Here is a 17,858-nt window from a genome sequence, read left to right on the forward strand (position 1 = left end):
TCAAAAAACTTCATAACACACTTCTGTATATTAAAAAGTTGTCCCCACCAAAGAGCATTAGCTTCAGTCTGCAAACCCACAGACGATGCTACAAAATATGTAAAGAAACATGGGCTTTAGAATGTGTCTTTATCCACTATTCAATAATTATTACATTCATCTAGCTTAAATGCTGCTCAAACCTCCTGGTTTTAGATGACCAGGAGTTCTGTGGCAGAAAATGTTATCAGATAATATAATTTTTTCATCATATGAAAATCTGTAATGTTTCATGTTACTCACATCATCGATTTTGATGTTTCCCCTGCAGTTCTTGTTGGGTTTTGCAGTGGTTCCTTTTGTCTTTTTGTTGTCAGACATATTTCCATTTCTTGCTAGCTATGTTAGCTTTTGGAACATAGCAGAATAATGAATTTGACTGGCAGCCAATCAGAAAATGAGCTTACATTTTTTTAAATAAATTACTTTTTTTACATTTTATTTTTTTTAAAAATATGATTGAATTATAGATATGGGATTAAATAAAAAAAACATTTTTTTTTCATCTTACCTCCAACTTTCTGAAGCCCCCACAGCACCCCCTGGCAGCCTCTCACTTTGAAAAACACTGACTTCATCTACACTCTAGGAAAGGTTAAACGAGGTTTACTTGCAAAAATAAGAATGTGAAGATAATCGGTAGTTTCTTCTTGGGCTCGGCTGTCAGAAACAGACGGCTGAGTGAGTAACTGGAAGGACAAACAGGAAGTGAAGGATCACCCACCTGATGTGGTTTCCAGAGATCCTCTTCAGAGACTGACAGATCAGCAAACTTTAGTCCTCTGAGTTGTAACTGTTGAGAGTCTTTGTCTGAATCTTCGTTTACCAGGGATTGTTTCACCTGCGGGACTCTGTGGAACACAAAACTCTACATGTTGGAAACTAGAAACAATTACTTCAACATTTGTTACATTTTCACCTTCAACCGTTTGCCTTCACACTGCTCTCTGTCAAACACACAAAACCAATAGAAAAACCTGTTCCCACCCTCGCCTGTGGGGGCGCTGCACCCAGAACCACTGAAGAAAACGACACGAAATCTTCAGAATACATAAGCGTAATTTCCTTCTTAACAAAAGTGGCATCAGACTTTAGCGGCTGCAGGATTTCTTTTATGTCTCTGGTAAAAGATGAGTTGTTTCTTAGACTTTTATTTGCATTTACCCAGAATGCCCTGCGCTGTAATCCGCTTCCTACCTTTGGAAACTTTTCCGGTCCTCTTGGATCCACATATGCATTCGCCAGAGTTCACTTCACTCAAACTGAGACCCAAGTTTGGAGGCGGACCAGAGGCGATTCACGCGTCCCCAAACGAACCGGACGTTCAAGACAAACGAACCGGAGTTCGATTAAAGCTGACTGAGCTGGGCTGGTTTGGATGCAGCCTGAAGTGTTATAAAACAGCTGCACTCTTTCTTTTCCTCAGAGCAGGTTAAATATAGCACAAAGGTACCCGGACGTTCACTGTTCAGGTGTGGGTTGAAGAGACCGGGGTGCCAAGGCAACATGGGAACACAGGCAGGTATCAAGCAGGTTTCCATGTGTTCCAATGAAGCTAGAAGTAGCTTCCTGGTGTCTGTTTTCTAAGGTAAGCCCAGAATAACTCTCTTTCCTTTAGTCTAATGTTCCTTTTTCACTGACCAGAAACACGCGACTTTTTTTTTAGCAAGTTTGTTAAATTTTTATACGTACGATGAGTGTTCTATGTCCCAAACCAACTTAAGAACTGGGTAAAAATAAACTGCATGAAGCTTTTTTTTTTGTTTCTGTGTTGTCGGTTTTTACACCCAGGCAGAACATAGACAAACCCAATATTATAAATATTATAAACCATAAACCATATTATAAACCATGTTTCCTTTTTTTTATTTTTATTTTTACTTCTTTTGTTGGCTTATTGGGGCTCTCTCACCACATTTATTAACATAATCAGTCGCAGACGACGGATATACAGAGGCTTTAAAAAGTTCAAAACCAGTTAAATTTACCCTTAAGCCATTCCTATGGGTTAAACTTCTTTTAACAAGATGCCAAACAAAGTGCTCTAGTGACCAAACTGTTCAGTATGGTGCTGATTTCCATCCCAGCCACTTCACACTTGGCTCCAGTGGAAAGCTGGAGATCACGGTCTGATGGAGCCAACAGAACCACATCATCTGCAAAAAAAAAAAAAAAAGAAAAAAGGCAGTGGCCCGAACCGGAGGCCACTAAAACTGATCCCCTCAACACTTTGGCTGCGCCTCGAAATTCTGTCCGTAAAGATCATGAACAGCAGGGACGACCTTTGGCAGCAGAACCGGGTCCGACTCACTGCTGGCAGCCTGGAGACGGGAGCGTCGGACTGATCACCAAGGAGACCATTTGATAAATAAAACTAATGATTTTCACTTAAACTGCAAATAGCCAATTAGAGGAACAATAACAGGAAAAAAAAAAGTTGCTCAAAACACATCACGGTTTAATTTCCTGTTTCAAAATAAAAGCTCTCCTTGTTAGTTTTATTTAGCACTAATTCACAAAAAAGTTATCTGAGCTTTAAAAACAAGTTCTTTCAATTATGGCTTATGGAGCACAAGACATTTTTGGCTATAAATTGTTCGGAAAAGTGTTGAAAATGGCAAAATGATACATAAATATACTTTAAAAAAAAGGAGCATTTTGTTTGGGTTCATTTAAAATAAGATTATAAACTAGCAATTAGTACTACTGCAAAGGTTCCACATGGAAGAAAATGGAACATTTGTGATCTCTGGTCAAAAAAAACCAAAAAAGCAAAATAAAATATATCAACCTAAAATATCAGCAACTCCTGCCCTGAATTTTAAATATAAGCCACAGAAAATCCTGCATGTGGCAACATCAGACAAAATATGAACATTTTGTGCATGTCTGTTTTTTTTTTAATTATTTTTTAAGAAACAGGTACCTTCAGTTCAGGTAACAAATACATGAAACATTGTTGTTGAAAATGCTGGGAACATGTTGGCCGTCACTGGAGAGTCAACCATTTCTTACAAAATCTCTTTTTTCTAAATCATTGCTGTGAACAGTCATCAGTTCTATTGCAGCTTTTATTGTTTTAACTTTGCCATAAAACTAAGAAAAGAAGCATAAACACTAAAGTGTGAGGTAACAAAAATTAGACACAGCTTGACACTGTTAAGCATTTAAAAATGTTAATTTGTGTTTTTTATACTATTGATCATCCTATGGAAATATTTTATTTTATTGAAAATAAAAATGTTTTCCAACTTTTTTCATTTTATTTTGAAAACATTTTTTAGTTTTTTCTGTTTATCTGATTCGACGATGCAAAGATAATAAAACAAAACATTCTTTTTGTTTCTTCCTTGAAACTCTTTTAATAACTCAGTTGATTTAATAAATATAAAAATAAAAAAGTTTTGTGCCCATAAAGTTAATAAAGTTGGAACAAGAACAGGCGTAGGTTTCCATGACGATGCCTTTGCTGCATACCAAAGTTTATCATGTTATAAACTACTGTCAAGTATTGAGGTGTTTAAACCTTTCCATCAACACACACACACACACACACACACACACACACACACACACACACACACACACACACACACACACACACACACACACACACAATCTGTCAACTTGCAAAAACGTGCAAAATGTTTAAGAAAAAGAAAAGGAAATGTAAGTTATGATGACTTCGTTAATGAGATGAACATGGGAACGGTACAAGAATGATTTCAAACACTCCTCCCAACTCAGTTATGGCACAGAACGCACACACACACACACACACACACGCACACACACACACACACACACACACACGCACACACGCAATCTTACAAAGGAGTGCGACAAACTTGTCGGCGCCCCTCGAAGGGTGACGCTACAGTTGATTTGGGAATTACAATTAGATTTATTATGTGGTCGCATGTGGCTGAGTTCTCCGTTTGTGTCGCTGGATTGGCTGCAGCGAGCGCCGGCGCCGTGGCGTTTACACCGCAGCACAGTCAGTGTGTGTAGCGTTACCTCACTCACACACACAGTGGAACAATAGGCCACATTTACTGTAATGGGCCACCAAAAATATAAAGACTGAGGGGAATAGTCAGGCTTTGGAAACAGAAAGCCTTGTGTTGGAAATTATTAGATTCTTGGAAGAAAAGAAAAAGTGAGCTCCATTTAGAGCAATGGAAATAGAAATGTATAAAGAACTACCTGTCCCACTGCTTTCACACACACACACACACACCCACACACGCACACACACACATAGCAAATAACACTTCAACATTAATCTGAAGTCTTTTTTTTTATTCATATATATTTTTTTTCAGATTGTCTCTCTCACCAAGTTGTACTGACACTTTTTAGAGCCAAAGCAGGCTAATAAATACAATGAAATGTTAAAACGCACAATTGAAATTTCAAATACAATACTCATCACAAAAAAAGAAGAAAAAACAAAAAGAATAAAAATAAAAATGTGTGTGACCGTGGAAACGTGTGCTCTGCCTCCGCAGGTCACGACTAACAAGAGCATGAGGTTTACCTTTTTTTTCTTTTTTCTTTGTCAAAAGAGACCAGAGGCGGCGTGGCCCGATCAGAGCTGCGAGAAACAAAGTTCGCTTAAATAAATGAAATAATAATAATAATAATAATAAAAAAATGCTTTGAAAGAAATGGCAATTTTAATGGAGCCTGGCAACACCGAGGCCCCCCTCAAAAAGAAATAAAACAATCTGATTTCATTTGACTAATTTGTAATGTTTTAAATCAAACAATAACTTCACATTAGTCAATAAAAAAAAAAAAAACAGAAAAAGTACATCAGAATTAATATCCAGTGCTTAATATGTGTATGATGCTGACAGAAATGTAACAGGAGCTAAAGCTAATGCTCAGTTCTAATAAATACAGATGGAAATGGTTGTGAGGAGAAATTTTGTCATGAAGCAGAAAATGAAAGAAATGTTTAAAAAGCACTCAGGGAAACAGTTTTTTGAAATGAAAAAAAAAAAAGATTTGACATATGAGTGAGCACAAATATTTTCCCCTCGGCATCATTATGGTGAGGAAAGCTCTGTCCAGCTAATTTTGAACTATACGAAAATACAACAGGTCATCGTTTTAGAATAACAGACCCGTTTAATTTTGCCTTTAAATGTATGAGTTTTCAGATATTTTCCACATTATTCTAAGAGGACGATTATAGCAAACAAGCTAGGAGACATTTTAGGACAAATTGAAAACACAAAACCTACAATAATCACATCTTTTTAGCAGAACCTCTCTGAGACGGCTCTCCCACCTTTCGTCTGATTCTGAGTACGAACAGCTTCAAACATCCTTTTAGGACTCAGCAATTCTTAAAGGGGCAGGTCATGATTTTTTTAAGTGAGGTTCTGTTGAAAGGTGAACAAAAAAATGTTTTGGATAAATCCAGATTAGTCAAACCAGAAGACTGAAGTTAACGTCTAGTCCGAGAGGAGCAATGACAAATATGAACTTCTACCATCTTAAAAAGAAAAACAATCTTAAAAACAGTCCATGGGAATGTCAATTTACAAATGCCTAAACTGTAATTATGTTTCCACTGGACGCATATTTACAGTGATTTTCTTGAAGGTAGGAGGCGAAGGGACAGAAATATTCGTTTCCTGAGAGAAACGTATAGCGCTCGCAGAAACTAACTCACTGAAAACCAGGCTGGTGTTAATATAAACTAGCTCTCACTCAAACTGCTTAAACACCTTTCATTTTTCTGACTATGAATATCACATCAGGCAGCAAGTTTGAGCAGAACCATTTCACATGTTCCACTCTTTCTATATGTTTCACACAGGAAGCTAATCAGCAGCGCACGACCTCCGACCTCTTTTTTCTCATTTAAATATTCATCATCTACTTTAAAAAAAAAAAACTAAACAGTGTAGTTTATGGTAGAGATGCACCTTGATGAAGATTTTCTTTTTTTATTATTAACATATACACATACAGATTTTTTTTTAAATTAGATATTATTGTATTGTATCAGATATTATTATATTGTCATGTATAGTCTCAAGATAATTATAAATCACCTACTAAAATCCTTATGGATGCATTTATAGAGCAATAGTTTGTAAAAAACAAACAAAAAAACAAAAAACCATTTGGCTACATTGTAAGACATTTTGAGACAAGACCTGTCTTAAAACCTTAAGAGCCCGTTTTATGTTCAGCTCCTCTTGGACAAGCTAGCGCGCGCCGCCTCAAACTCAAACTAATCTGGATTTATAGTAAATAAGAGTCACGTAATTCAGGTAAAATATCAAGTGCTTCTAACCATTTAACAAACCATCACTTCAGAAATTATTAATTTAAGATGTAAAAAAATAAAAAGCTAAAAAGTACCTCTGTCCATAGCCTGATTTAAAGGGACGGTCATAAGTGCTGATACAGCACTACGCTGAGCTTCCAGCAAACTGGTTTGGCGTGAACCCAGTAGAACTACAGTTCTACTGGGTTTTTTTAATCTCTTTCTCTTTCTCACTGTTTATTTCTGTTTTTATTTTAATTATGTAAAGCACTTTGAAATGCCTTGCTGCTGAAATGTGCTATACAAATAAAATTTGATTGATTGATTGATTGATTGAAGGAACTCAGAGCAACATGGTTCATGAAAGCACCAGTGCAGTTGGAAATAAAATGAGCTACTCTGCTACGATGTGTCTCGAAGTGAAACAGATTCCTGGAGCAACACAAAGCTATGCGTTCGTGTGACTGGGGCAAAGCGTGATGAAGACGTGTCCTCCCTGAGCTCTGACTGTGACTGGATCAGGAGGGGAACCAGCATTTTACAGAAAAACAAGAACAAAAAAAAAAACAGTCTATCACACCAGATAGAAAAAACATGATTGTATAAGACTTTTTTTTCTTCGTTTTTTTTTTGCAGCATTGGAAATTAAGACTACAACATCCCGGGACAACGTGAATGTTTGGCACATCTGAAGAAAACTGTACAATGTATGGGTTTTTCCTTCCTTAATAATAATAAAAATAATAATAATAATAATTATAAGGGATTTAACTCCCTATATTTCAATGACAGTCTGAAAAATCCTATCTATGGAACATCTAAGAGTCCTACTTCTATGGAAACAAAGAAAAAAAACCCGACATTCACAAGCTGGCACATCATACCTGAGCTGGGATATTTCTTAAAAAAAAAAAAAACAACTAACAGTAACGTAATATAAGCAGTTTGTAAGGGGAGAAAAGGCTTAGCACTATGATGAAACTAAGGTAAGACTAAGAAAGTAACACAAATCAGAATTTATATTAAAAACTTTTGAAATTTCAAGTTCCGACAGTCCAGAGTTTGTACAGGCAGTGAGACCTGTCAGAGAGATCGATGGAACAGAAAACCAAACGGGGTCACAAAAAGTCAAATACGCCGTAATAGTAAAACTAACACACTCTTTTACACATTTAAGACCAAATAGCTGTCAAAGAGCATTTTGTGATGCGTGAAAAAAAACCCCATGCATGCTCTCTACAAACCACACCGCGTTATGATGCTCATTTGTTCGTTGTCTCGCTTTCTTTCTCTCTCGCTCTTCTTGTTCCTTTAACGATTGTCAGAGTGTAGGAAACTGCAGCTCCTTGTCAGCTCAAAGTCTGAATGATTGTTGAGGTCGTGTTCGTGGGACACCTTCTCCCTCGCCGGCCCCTTTTTCTTCAACGGGGCGCCTGTCAAGACACTGTTCCACAAGTCTTTCGGATCTTGCCTGGGCATGCTCGGTAGGAAGTCTGCCTGGAGGTCTCCGTGATGAACTTTGTTCTCAGAGTTCGTCTCTGGACGTAAAGGGAGTCGTTGTTTTTGTCATGGTTTTTCTTTTTTTACTCATCACCCCCCCGATCGTGGTCAGTTGGCGCTGACCACTTCCCGCGTCTCGTGCTCGCTGCTATAGTCCGATTTGGGCTCGTCCTCAAAGTCCTCGTACATGTCCATGTCGTCGTCTCCGTTTGCGGGGTCACCGGGGAGATCCATGGCGCCGACGCCCGTACCGTTGCTGCCACCGCCGCCGGGCTCGGACTTAACCCCGTACGTGCTCTGGATGACGGGGATGTTCGGTTCGGGGCTGGCTGACGTGCTCGAGCAGTCCGAGGTCAGATGTGGGGAGGGCGTCGCCGTTGTCGCCATGGTTATCGCGCCCGGGTAAACTCCAACGCCTCCTGAGCTGTTGCCCAGAGAAATCTGGGGTTGAGGCCTGAGATTTGAAAAAAATAGAATAAAATAAGGAGAGAGAAAGAAAACCCATGTTAAATTCTGGTGAACTACAACACACAACTTCAAACACATATCTTCGCCATGGTGGATTCTAAAAGTCTGTATGCAAATACAGTCCAGGTCAAAAACACAGACATCCTATTTCAGTTCAAAACTTAACATCTTTGCCGAGTTCTGAAATAATTTCGATTAAACAGAATCAGATTCACTCAATGGCTTCACTTCTGGAAGATTCCCCACTGTAAAATAATGAACTAAGCTTGTTTTTAATTGCCATGGCGACCTTTCACAGATAGTCAGACAGCGACATGAACTCCTCTAAGGCCAGATGTCTTAGCTTTTTGCTAACAAACAACCGTTGCTACAGTACAACCCAAACTCAACTGGCTCAAATGGTGACTTACTTTATAAGCTTAAGTCACCATTTGAGGTATAAATTGTTTTCGAATGTTACATGAAATGTGTATATCTTATAAAATTACACCCTAAAAGTGAAAGAGTATATGTGTTTTGCTTTAATTTGTTTTTTGTTTTTTTTTGCTTGTTTTACTGTAACTGCAAGCACAAGCACAGCATGGTCACTCATAGATTTTGGCTACATCAGCAGGCTAAAAATGGACTGGAACAATTTGGGGAGTTATAACAAAGAGAAAATGTAATTTATCTGCACTGAAGAACTAGAGCTATTTTATTTAATTTTCTCTTTTGTTCCATGTGTTGGTACATAAAAGCTGAAACCAGCATGCTAACAGGCTAGCCAAACAGAACATAGTTGGTGTTCTGCTGACAGATTTCCTAACATTTTGGCAGGGGCCTAGCTAACCTCTCTGGGGTTCAAGTATTCTCGTAAACTGAATACAAATCACAGTCAATTATGACAAGAGAAGGTGAGCTTACTTTTCTTTATAAAGAGTAATTCAAAACCCAGATGGATATAAAACTTTAACATGAAGAAGTTAATGGTAGCTTTAAAGTAAATTGGGATGTTTTTCTAAAAATTCTTGAATGTGAACCTGCTGTTGGGATTAAAAGAAAAGAAAAACAAACTTGAGTGTAAAGCTTGTCTTCCGGACCAGCCTGCCGCTAGCACTGAGCGCTACCTGCTAGCAGCAGGATGAGCTAATTAGCCTGCAGACATATAAATGGGATGAGGCTAAACACTGTTTAAACAAACGCACCACATGAAGCGGGGAAATCATTTCTCACCCAACATGTCTTCGCCTGTCCTCGTTGCCACATTAAGACGCCCCTGGTTTAGCTGTGTGGACTGTGCCATGAATTAGCGGCGCGGCTCTAACTGAAAGTCCAGGCCTCGGTTGAGCCTGAGCATTTTTTCACATTTACTTGACCACACACACAGAAAATGTGGCACTCAGCCTGTGACGTCTGCCCCGCTCTCTTTCCCCTCTCAAACATCTGCTTACATTTCATATTCCACTCTGTCTGTCTGTCTCTGGTTTCGCTGCCCGCAAGCACCCGCCATTGTCCTGATTTAATAAATGACGAGCTATTAAAAATCGCTCCCGATTCAAGCCGCGGCCTCTGGTAGATCCATCTCAAACTCAGACCACTGAGATGGCTTTAAACACGGCCGCGACTGGTTCCCATTAAAGACAATGCCACTGTTCCCCTCCCAGCCCCCTACCTTTCTGGTCTGACTATTCTCTTAAAAATATAATGTTCTTAAGCAAATGCTTGAAGGATTTCGCAGATGGAGCCGCAGTGGGCTCCAAACCTTCCATGAGGGTTCCAAGTGCAGCACACATGAGAGAATAAAGCCTCAAATAAAGTAATCGGATGTCATCGAAACATTTAGTAAAATAGCACAAATACTGCTCTGAGGAAAGAGAAAACATTTTATATGTTGATAGTTCATTTTTACCTTCTTGTATTACAATTTTTTTTTAAAAATACCTTCAAATGACAACATTTTGTACAGAAGTACATAAAAAAACAATAAAATGCAAAATAACCAAAGTGCTTATCATAAAGTATTTTGCCTAAATTAAATGCTCAAAGTTAGAATACTGATGTTTTAAAAATAAAATCCTTCTTTTTAAAATAAAAATCTGGATTGAAGTCTTCACAGACTGTATGGAGTACAGAGTAACATGATGCTGCCCCTCCCCTGCTTGTTTCTGCACACTCCTGATTTTTCACTTTCCTGTCACGACGGACAAAATTGTCCATTAGGGGGGAAATGGAACGATGTGAAAACTAATGGAAAATCGCACATCACTCTCATTAGAATGTTAACAGTAGTTAGCATGCTAGCAACAACGTTTAATGCAAAGGAGCAGAAAGCAGGCAGCATCACAAACAAAAAAAAGAAAAGTTAAGCATTTTGAAAGTAAATTTCAGTTGAAACATAATAAATAGTTTATATCTCATCTGCAATAGACTCTTGATGTCTTCATTTAAAATAAAACACAGATTAGTTGGTCCACTGGCTGAAGCTAGAGGCTATCAAGCGATACGTCTGCCATCTTAAAATAATTCTAATAAAAAATGTCGTAGGTTGTGTGAATGCTATTAATAACCTTTGTTACGTTTGAATTGAAATGCTTCTAACCTCTTTTAGGAAGAGCTAGCAAAAGGCTAGCCTTTAGCTTCAGCTTCCTGAACTGAACAACTAGCCTATGCTACTAAACGAAGGCCATGAGAGTTAGCTACTGAATGGAATGTCTAAAAGAAACTCTCACTCCAAACTCTCCAAACTATCACTTAAAAAAGTTAAAACATTTGATGACATTTAAAATATTAAGACTATTCAATAATTATTATTATTATTTTAGAAGCAGAACAAGTCATTTTAGGTTAAATGAAATTATGTTACAACATTTGTAATTTTAGCTAAGGTTATTGCACTGTGACAATCTCTGACCACGCTTTTTATTTACAATAAATGTGTGCAGCATTTTGTTACTCTAAGATCTTAATAGATCAGCATTTTGAGCTGCTTTTAATATGACGGGTGCTTTACAAATAAAATCGATTGATTGAATAGATCCCTAAAATGTGATTTTCTCGTCATTTTTGCGATTACGAGTACAAGCGAGGAATGACGTGTCACCTGAAACGTTAGAACTGGCTCAGAAAGCACAAAGTGAAACCCCAGCCACACTCACCCCACAAAGAACTGCCTCATCTCCTGACGCCGCGAGCGCATCAGCTGCTTGTACTCCCCGATGCGCAGCTTCTTGCCATCGATGATGCAGGTCCTCTTGGGCCGCGGCTTGTACTTGTAGTTGGGATATTTCTCCAGGTGGATCTTGCTGAGGCGGGCCTGCTCCTCGTAGTACGGCTGCTTCTCCTGATTGGTCATGGCTTTCCAGCGAGAACCTGAAACGCAGCGTTGGAATTTTTTTCTTTTCTTTCATATAACAATTAACTTGAAACATACAGTTTATGTAGAAATTAACTTTATATAAGAATGAAATAATAACATATTTAAAAACATATACATTTGTAATCTATATTTTGGCTTTCCTACTGTTTTTTGTTGTTGTTTTTTTACTTGAATGTCAATCTAGGGCAAGGTATTAGTTTTTTTTTATAAGAACAAAACAAAGCTTGAAAATGTTTGACTTTTGAAACATCAAAATTTCCACACGTTTTTTTAAAAGTCGAACATTTGTTAGGAAGAAGCATAGAAATGTTGAGATTAATGTCAGAAATTTCTAGGAAAAAACCTGGAAATTTCTGAGTTTGAAGAGGAAAACATGCGAGAAAAAACTTAGAAGTTTTGAGATTAATGTCAGAAAGAACTAGAACATTTCTGAGTTTTTTTCTCAAGTTTTCCACTTTTGAAGATCATAAATTTTCTTGCGTTTTTCTAAAAAAAAACAAACAAAAAAAACTTTGAGATTACACTCAAAATTACTGAGTTTTATGGCAGAAATGTACTCCTCTTTTTTTTTTCTACCTAGAACAGTTTTAATACGCCGCCGTATTATCCTGACAGCCACCATCAGGTATTAGAGGCTGTTTAAAGCCAGGAGTGGATTCCTGTCTGCTCCCTCTCAGCCCAGGAAGAATGATACATTGTGTACTTCTACTGTTTCCTGGTAAAGAGGACCTTCTGAACAAGTGGACCAGGTCTTTACGGCGGGAAGGCAGCACATCTGTGAAGCACTTTGATTATACACACTCAGCCTCGCTTGTCTGTTTATCGAGGTTCATCACAAACTTTCCTTGTACTTTTGTGACACAGGAAACACAGGGGAGTTTGTTTCGAGCCTGCCACCCACCTTCTCCCCCAAAAAGTCCAGCTGTGTTTTTGTGTTGGAAGGAAATGCACTGTATACGTACGGTCATATACACGTACACAATTTCTTTTTTTTTCTCTCTCTCTCTTGGAGTCTTGTTACACAAGCATAATAACGGCCGACAGGACTTATTCCCAGTTTTCTTCACTGAAATAATGACGCCTGTTAATCAAAACCAAGTCAACACCATAGAACCTCTGAAGGAAAAAAAAAAGCGGTCCGTTCACTCAGGAGCAGCATTTACGTTCTGCTGGCTCCGACTCTGCGTTGGACATCGGAGGTCTTAGGAATGCTTCGAGAAACAGCCGTTACGCTCAGCGCAGCGTGAATGGATATCTGTGTGGAGGAGGTCAGAATCCACAAGGATTTCAACTGAATGCATCCATCACACGAGTCAAGGTGGCACAGTGGAGCTCTGTGTGTGCCGCGTTCCTGGCCTGAAAAACACATTAGTGCCTCTCATAATCTGCAGCTTGTTGGTAAGGAACCCTGTGAACTGTGAAATACAGAGGGAGGGTAAGCTAATGAGAGCGCCGGAAAAAACCCCCGTTACTTTATCTTGGGATGGGAGGGAGGATATCTTCGGTTGAGTTAGCAGAAAAGTTGTTCCTACGAATTAAACCTGGTTTTTTAATCCAGTTTTGCAAAACTTTGACCTGCCAGGATGAAGCAGCTTTAGACAGGCCTTAAAGCGAACAAAACAATGACAGATCTCACATGTATTTAGCATTCTAGCTAGTACTAATTGTGCTAGCTGCACAATTAGCACAGCTAGCATTACAAAAATAGTACTTATTGTTTGGAACAACGCCCAGACAATGTATATTGATAATGTGCGTCAGATGAGTAGAACACCGACAATTATGTCATCTGTCGTTTACGTAGCTGCGTTTCCATTACAGATGTGCACAAAACTTTGTCAGTATTCCATTAATGTTGAAAAAATACAATGTCGCAATCACAATGTTTCCATCAAATAAGAAACTATATCACACTTCAATTAGTTTGTTCACGCAATAAGTCATTAAAAAATATGGCGCGCCACAACTTCCTGTCGTTTTATTCTTCCTCATCTTAGTGCCAAAACTTTTCATCAACAAACAATAGTATGTGGATAAAAAAATTCCATTCATCCATTTTCTGTACACCCTTGTCCCTAGTGGGGTCAGGAGGGGTACTGGTGCCTATATCCAGCAACATTTCGGGCAAGAGGCGGGGGTCACCCTGGACAAGTCGCCAGTCTGTCGCAGGGCAACACAGAGACAGGCAGGACAAACCGAAATTGACGTGTTCCCATTAAATACATTTAGTTTCAAAATTGTCAAATTGAGCAAATACATGGACAATGCTAGTGATGTATCTGTTTATGGCAAGAAATAACTACTAAACTAATAAACCATTTTCATTTTGTTTGACCTTAAGGTCTAATTGGTAGACCATTGCCTTTTCCAGTCTGGAACTGGGCATTGCTTGACCCTGTGCCCCCTCCCTTGATACATTCTTTAACCCTTTGGTTAAGGAAAGGCGTTTAAAACGTTGATACTGGTTTTAGCTGTTGCTGTGATGGAGTTCATAGTTTAGTCTGCCAGCAAACTTGAGTGAAATAAACATTCTCTGACCAAAGTGGACTAGTCAAGATTCTCACCCAGGATCTTGCTAATGTTGGAGTTGTGCATGTCGGGGAAGGTCTGCAGGATCTTCCTCCTCTCGTCTTTAGCCCAAACCATGAAGGCGTTCATGGGCCTCTTGATGTGGGGCTCGCTGCTGTTCCTGCCTCGTGCCTCTCTGAACACCCGTGCCTCTGTGATATTATTCCCTAAGAGACGACAAACAAAGACATTCGCTTTATATTTTTCAGATTCATTTCCCATCTTTCCATCAAAAAAAACAAAGTCTGACAAATAATTTAACCCTGTTGGGTTGAGGAGTACAACAAAAGTCTAGAGAGGTCTTTCTGGGATGCCCTCCACTTCTTGACATGAACGCTGCACGCTGTAGTCGGTTTGCTCCTGACTGATACTATCTGAGTCCCCAGGCTCCCGTGTTTATCCTCTGCCTCTAAACTAAATCATGATGAGTACTCTTCAGCTTCTCATCTTGTGTAAACACTGGTGCTTTATGAGAAACAGGTGGGTTGAGGTCAGAGTGATCCAAGGCAATATCCAGGGAGAATATTTTATGCTGTGCAGAATGCTTACTACAAGCCGTATGGAACATGAGGTACTCAGATGTCATTTCTCATCATTTCTAGGCATCGTGAAGGCAGCCCAAAGCCGGACTGCCTTAAGCTCAGTCCGGCTTTGGTTTTGCACACTGGAGACAAATAGCACACTTTAACAGCTAATGTCATCTAAATGTTTCAAAGACACCAGACACCGGCGTACTTCAGTGAGGTCCTGGAACCAACTAAACTACTGGAGCAGGCCACCTATATCTATACCAACACTTGTTGATCTACCTTTGATACATCTGTCAATGATTTTGAATTGCCTGGATTATTATAAATCTCATCAGAAAAAAAAAAAAAACAGACAACATGCAGCAAAAAAGGAAAAGTTTGGTTAAAAAGTGGAGGTCCAACAGAGGCACCCACCATCCAGATCCTCTGGTCTCGTCAGGTCGATGACTCGATGGACCATCTTCCCTGCGTCCTCCCCAAGCTTCCCCAGATGCTGGCTGAGAGTCTCGTAGTGAAGCCGCTCCTGCAACAAAGGAAAACCTGTATAAACTTGAGGGCTTCCCCCAGTGTATTTTGAGCCTGGCAGGCTTCCAGGCTTCACTTGCTACCCCACCACGTCAAGCCTTGTTTGTTTACTTTAAATAGGGTTTTTGTTATAGACACGTCACAACGCGACGTCACATGAGCAAGATTCTGACCTCCAGCGTTCTGTTGGGGGGCAAAAAGCCGCTCACAGATTATGACTATCATTGGTTTTAGCTTAAATGTACTCATAATATGTAAGAAACGCTGTGCTTTGCTATTAAGTGTCAACTAATTGTCAATACTATGACAGCTAGATAACAAGGTTCAATAGTATCACATTTCACAGGTCAGGAAAAAAATGTAATTGAATAAAAATAGAGAGGGAGAGAGAAGTAGGTCAGTTATGCTAGCTTGACTTTGACAACCTTAACTTGTAGATTTGCTGCAGAACTCTGTGTTTCGGTTCAGTTAAAAAAAGGTGATCCACACATCAACTCTCTAACAGATGATCAGTAGAGCAGGTGTTTGAATTAGCTAATTAACCACCGCTGTGTTCAGACTGTCACTTGTTAATAATTGCAAAAATAAACATCAAGCCTGAAGATATAACACTGCAATGGACTGAATGTTCTGTTCTTTGTGAGGGAAATATATATATTTTTTGTGCTAAATCCTGATAAATTAGTGGGGCTGTTGTCAGTCAGTTTCCGTGGCAATGGGTTTGTGTGTAGCGTAGTGAGAAAAAAGAATAGCAATGGTTTTGAATTGTTCATCAATGATTTTCCTGCACTGTACTAAATTAATAATACCTACATCTCCAGGTTTCATTTTTAACATTCTATTCAAATCATTTTGATCTATATGGCTCATATCGTTTTCGCCTGGAATCTATAATGTGAAAAATCAATGTATATTTTGAGATGAGATGGATTAAGAGATAGCTTTTTCTGTATGTACTTGAGCCTCTAAATATCTGGTGGTGGACACTGTTCATCTGATACCCATGCATATGTGCAGATCTGCTCAGCTCCACACACATCCTTCAGAGGAAAGAGATCCCCCAGTGCAAATGACGACAGGGGAGCCACCTGCTCTCAGAGTGCGTGCGACTGCATTGCTTACTAAGCTGCAGTTGACTGAACGTTCTTCTAGGGTTTACTTGTAGAATGTAAAAATGTGATGACACGTCCAGATAATGCCAAACAATTGATGCCTGGGGGTGGGAGGAAATATATATTTTTTAAACTAACATTTTGTGAAAACGCAAAATTTGAAGAAAATATGATCAAATGCAGTCAAGGTTATTGAAAAATGGAATAAAATTAGGTTTGCCCCAATAGCTTGGAAGTAATTTCCAACTACCCAGTTCAAAGCTAACGGTTAGCCAGTTGCAGTATCCTCACAATGCTTACAAAATGTATTTTGTATTTCAGAAAGGTCAATATATCTCATACATCTTTCAGTAACACTTTATTTGAAGGGGTGTGCATAAGACTGACATGACACTGTCATAAACATGACATAACATCTGTCATGAACATGAAGACGTTTTTATGAATGTTTATGACTGTTGTCATGAAGTGTCATTCGGTAAATAATGACACTTTTATTGCAAAGTTGCTCTAAAAGTTGCATTGAAAGTCCATCAAAAATGCCAACTTTGCATTAAATTGTCATTATTTACAAAATCATACAGATTTGACACTTTTAATGGACTTTTAATGCAACTTTTAGAGCAACTTTGCATTAAAAGTGTCATTATTTACCGAATGACAACTGTCATAAACATTCAACACTTTAGTCCCCAATTTGAATAGAGTCTACCGAACTATCAGGTTTGAAAATACTCAGAGTCATGAATGATGGCAAAATTACACTGAGATATGTCTATGAAAAAAGTGAGCAACAGTATAGGATATATTGTCAAGGATTGTTATAGGAAAAGAGAAACATCGAGCAAACACAAATTTCTTTTGTGTTCAGTTTAGAAAATATTGAGAATATTGCCCAGAAGATCTTGTGCCAAAAGATATTATTAGCACCTCCCAGCTCTGCACCTTGTTTACAGCCAAGCACTTACTTGGCTGTAGACTAAATAGCTGATATTCAAAAATCATCAAACATCGACCTAAATCATCGTCTAATTGATGCATTAGCTTGAGGCTAGACTAATCCTTTGTGTTCTTCATCTTCCCATTATCACATGCTTGCTCTAATTTGGCAAATCTACCTGCCACTCCACTTTTATAGACAATCTCTGAGAGGCTCGTCTTCGGTTGCTTCTTGGCTAAAATTATCCCAAAGTGCGTCCGAACACATCAAACTCCTTCACACAGCTGCTGCACATCCTACACTCTTCCCTTCTTTTCCCTTTCTTCTTTTCTCTTCTTTTTTCCCCCCTCGCCTCTGTCCTCCCTCCCTCCTAACTCCCGTTCTTTTTCTGGTGACAGAGGCATTTTGTTTGACGCAAAGAATGGTTGCTGGGTGAAGTCATGCCGCGGTAGCTGCTGGCAGAGTTGGTGGAACTTAGGGCCCACCGAATTTGTGTGTGTGTGTGCGTGTGTGCGTGTTTATAGATGAGGAG

At 38.9% G+C, this 17,858-nt stretch overlaps 1 protein-coding gene across 4 annotated transcripts in view; it reads right to left on the minus strand.

Annotated features, from left to right (window-relative positions):
* Positions 1–4,326: 4,326 nt before the first annotated feature.
* The window catches only part of LOC103465716 (transcription factor SOX-6-like), a 146,501-nt gene continuing 132,969 nt past the window's right edge, over positions 4,327–17,858 (minus strand). For all 4 annotated transcript variants that reach the window (XM_008410808.3, XM_008410809.3, XM_008410806.3 and 1 more), the window contains 4 exons: positions 15,164–15,272; positions 14,216–14,386; positions 11,431–11,644; positions 4,327–8,282 (listed from right to left, as the gene is read on the minus strand). In XM_008410808.3, the coding sequence (XP_008409030.1) occupies positions 7,937–8,282; positions 11,431–11,644; positions 14,216–14,386; positions 15,164–15,272 (840 nt within the window). In that variant the 3' untranslated portion in view covers positions 4,327–7,936. The remainder of the gene's footprint in view (positions 8,283–11,430; positions 11,645–14,215; positions 14,387–15,163; positions 15,273–17,858) is intronic.

Source organism: Poecilia reticulata, chromosome 6 (genome assembly GCF_904066995.2).
Source record: "Poecilia reticulata chromosome 6, P_reticulata-male-v2, whole genome shotgun sequence".
In the NCBI taxonomy this organism is placed as follows: domain Eukaryota; kingdom Metazoa; phylum Chordata; class Actinopteri; order Cyprinodontiformes; family Poeciliidae; genus Poecilia; species Poecilia reticulata.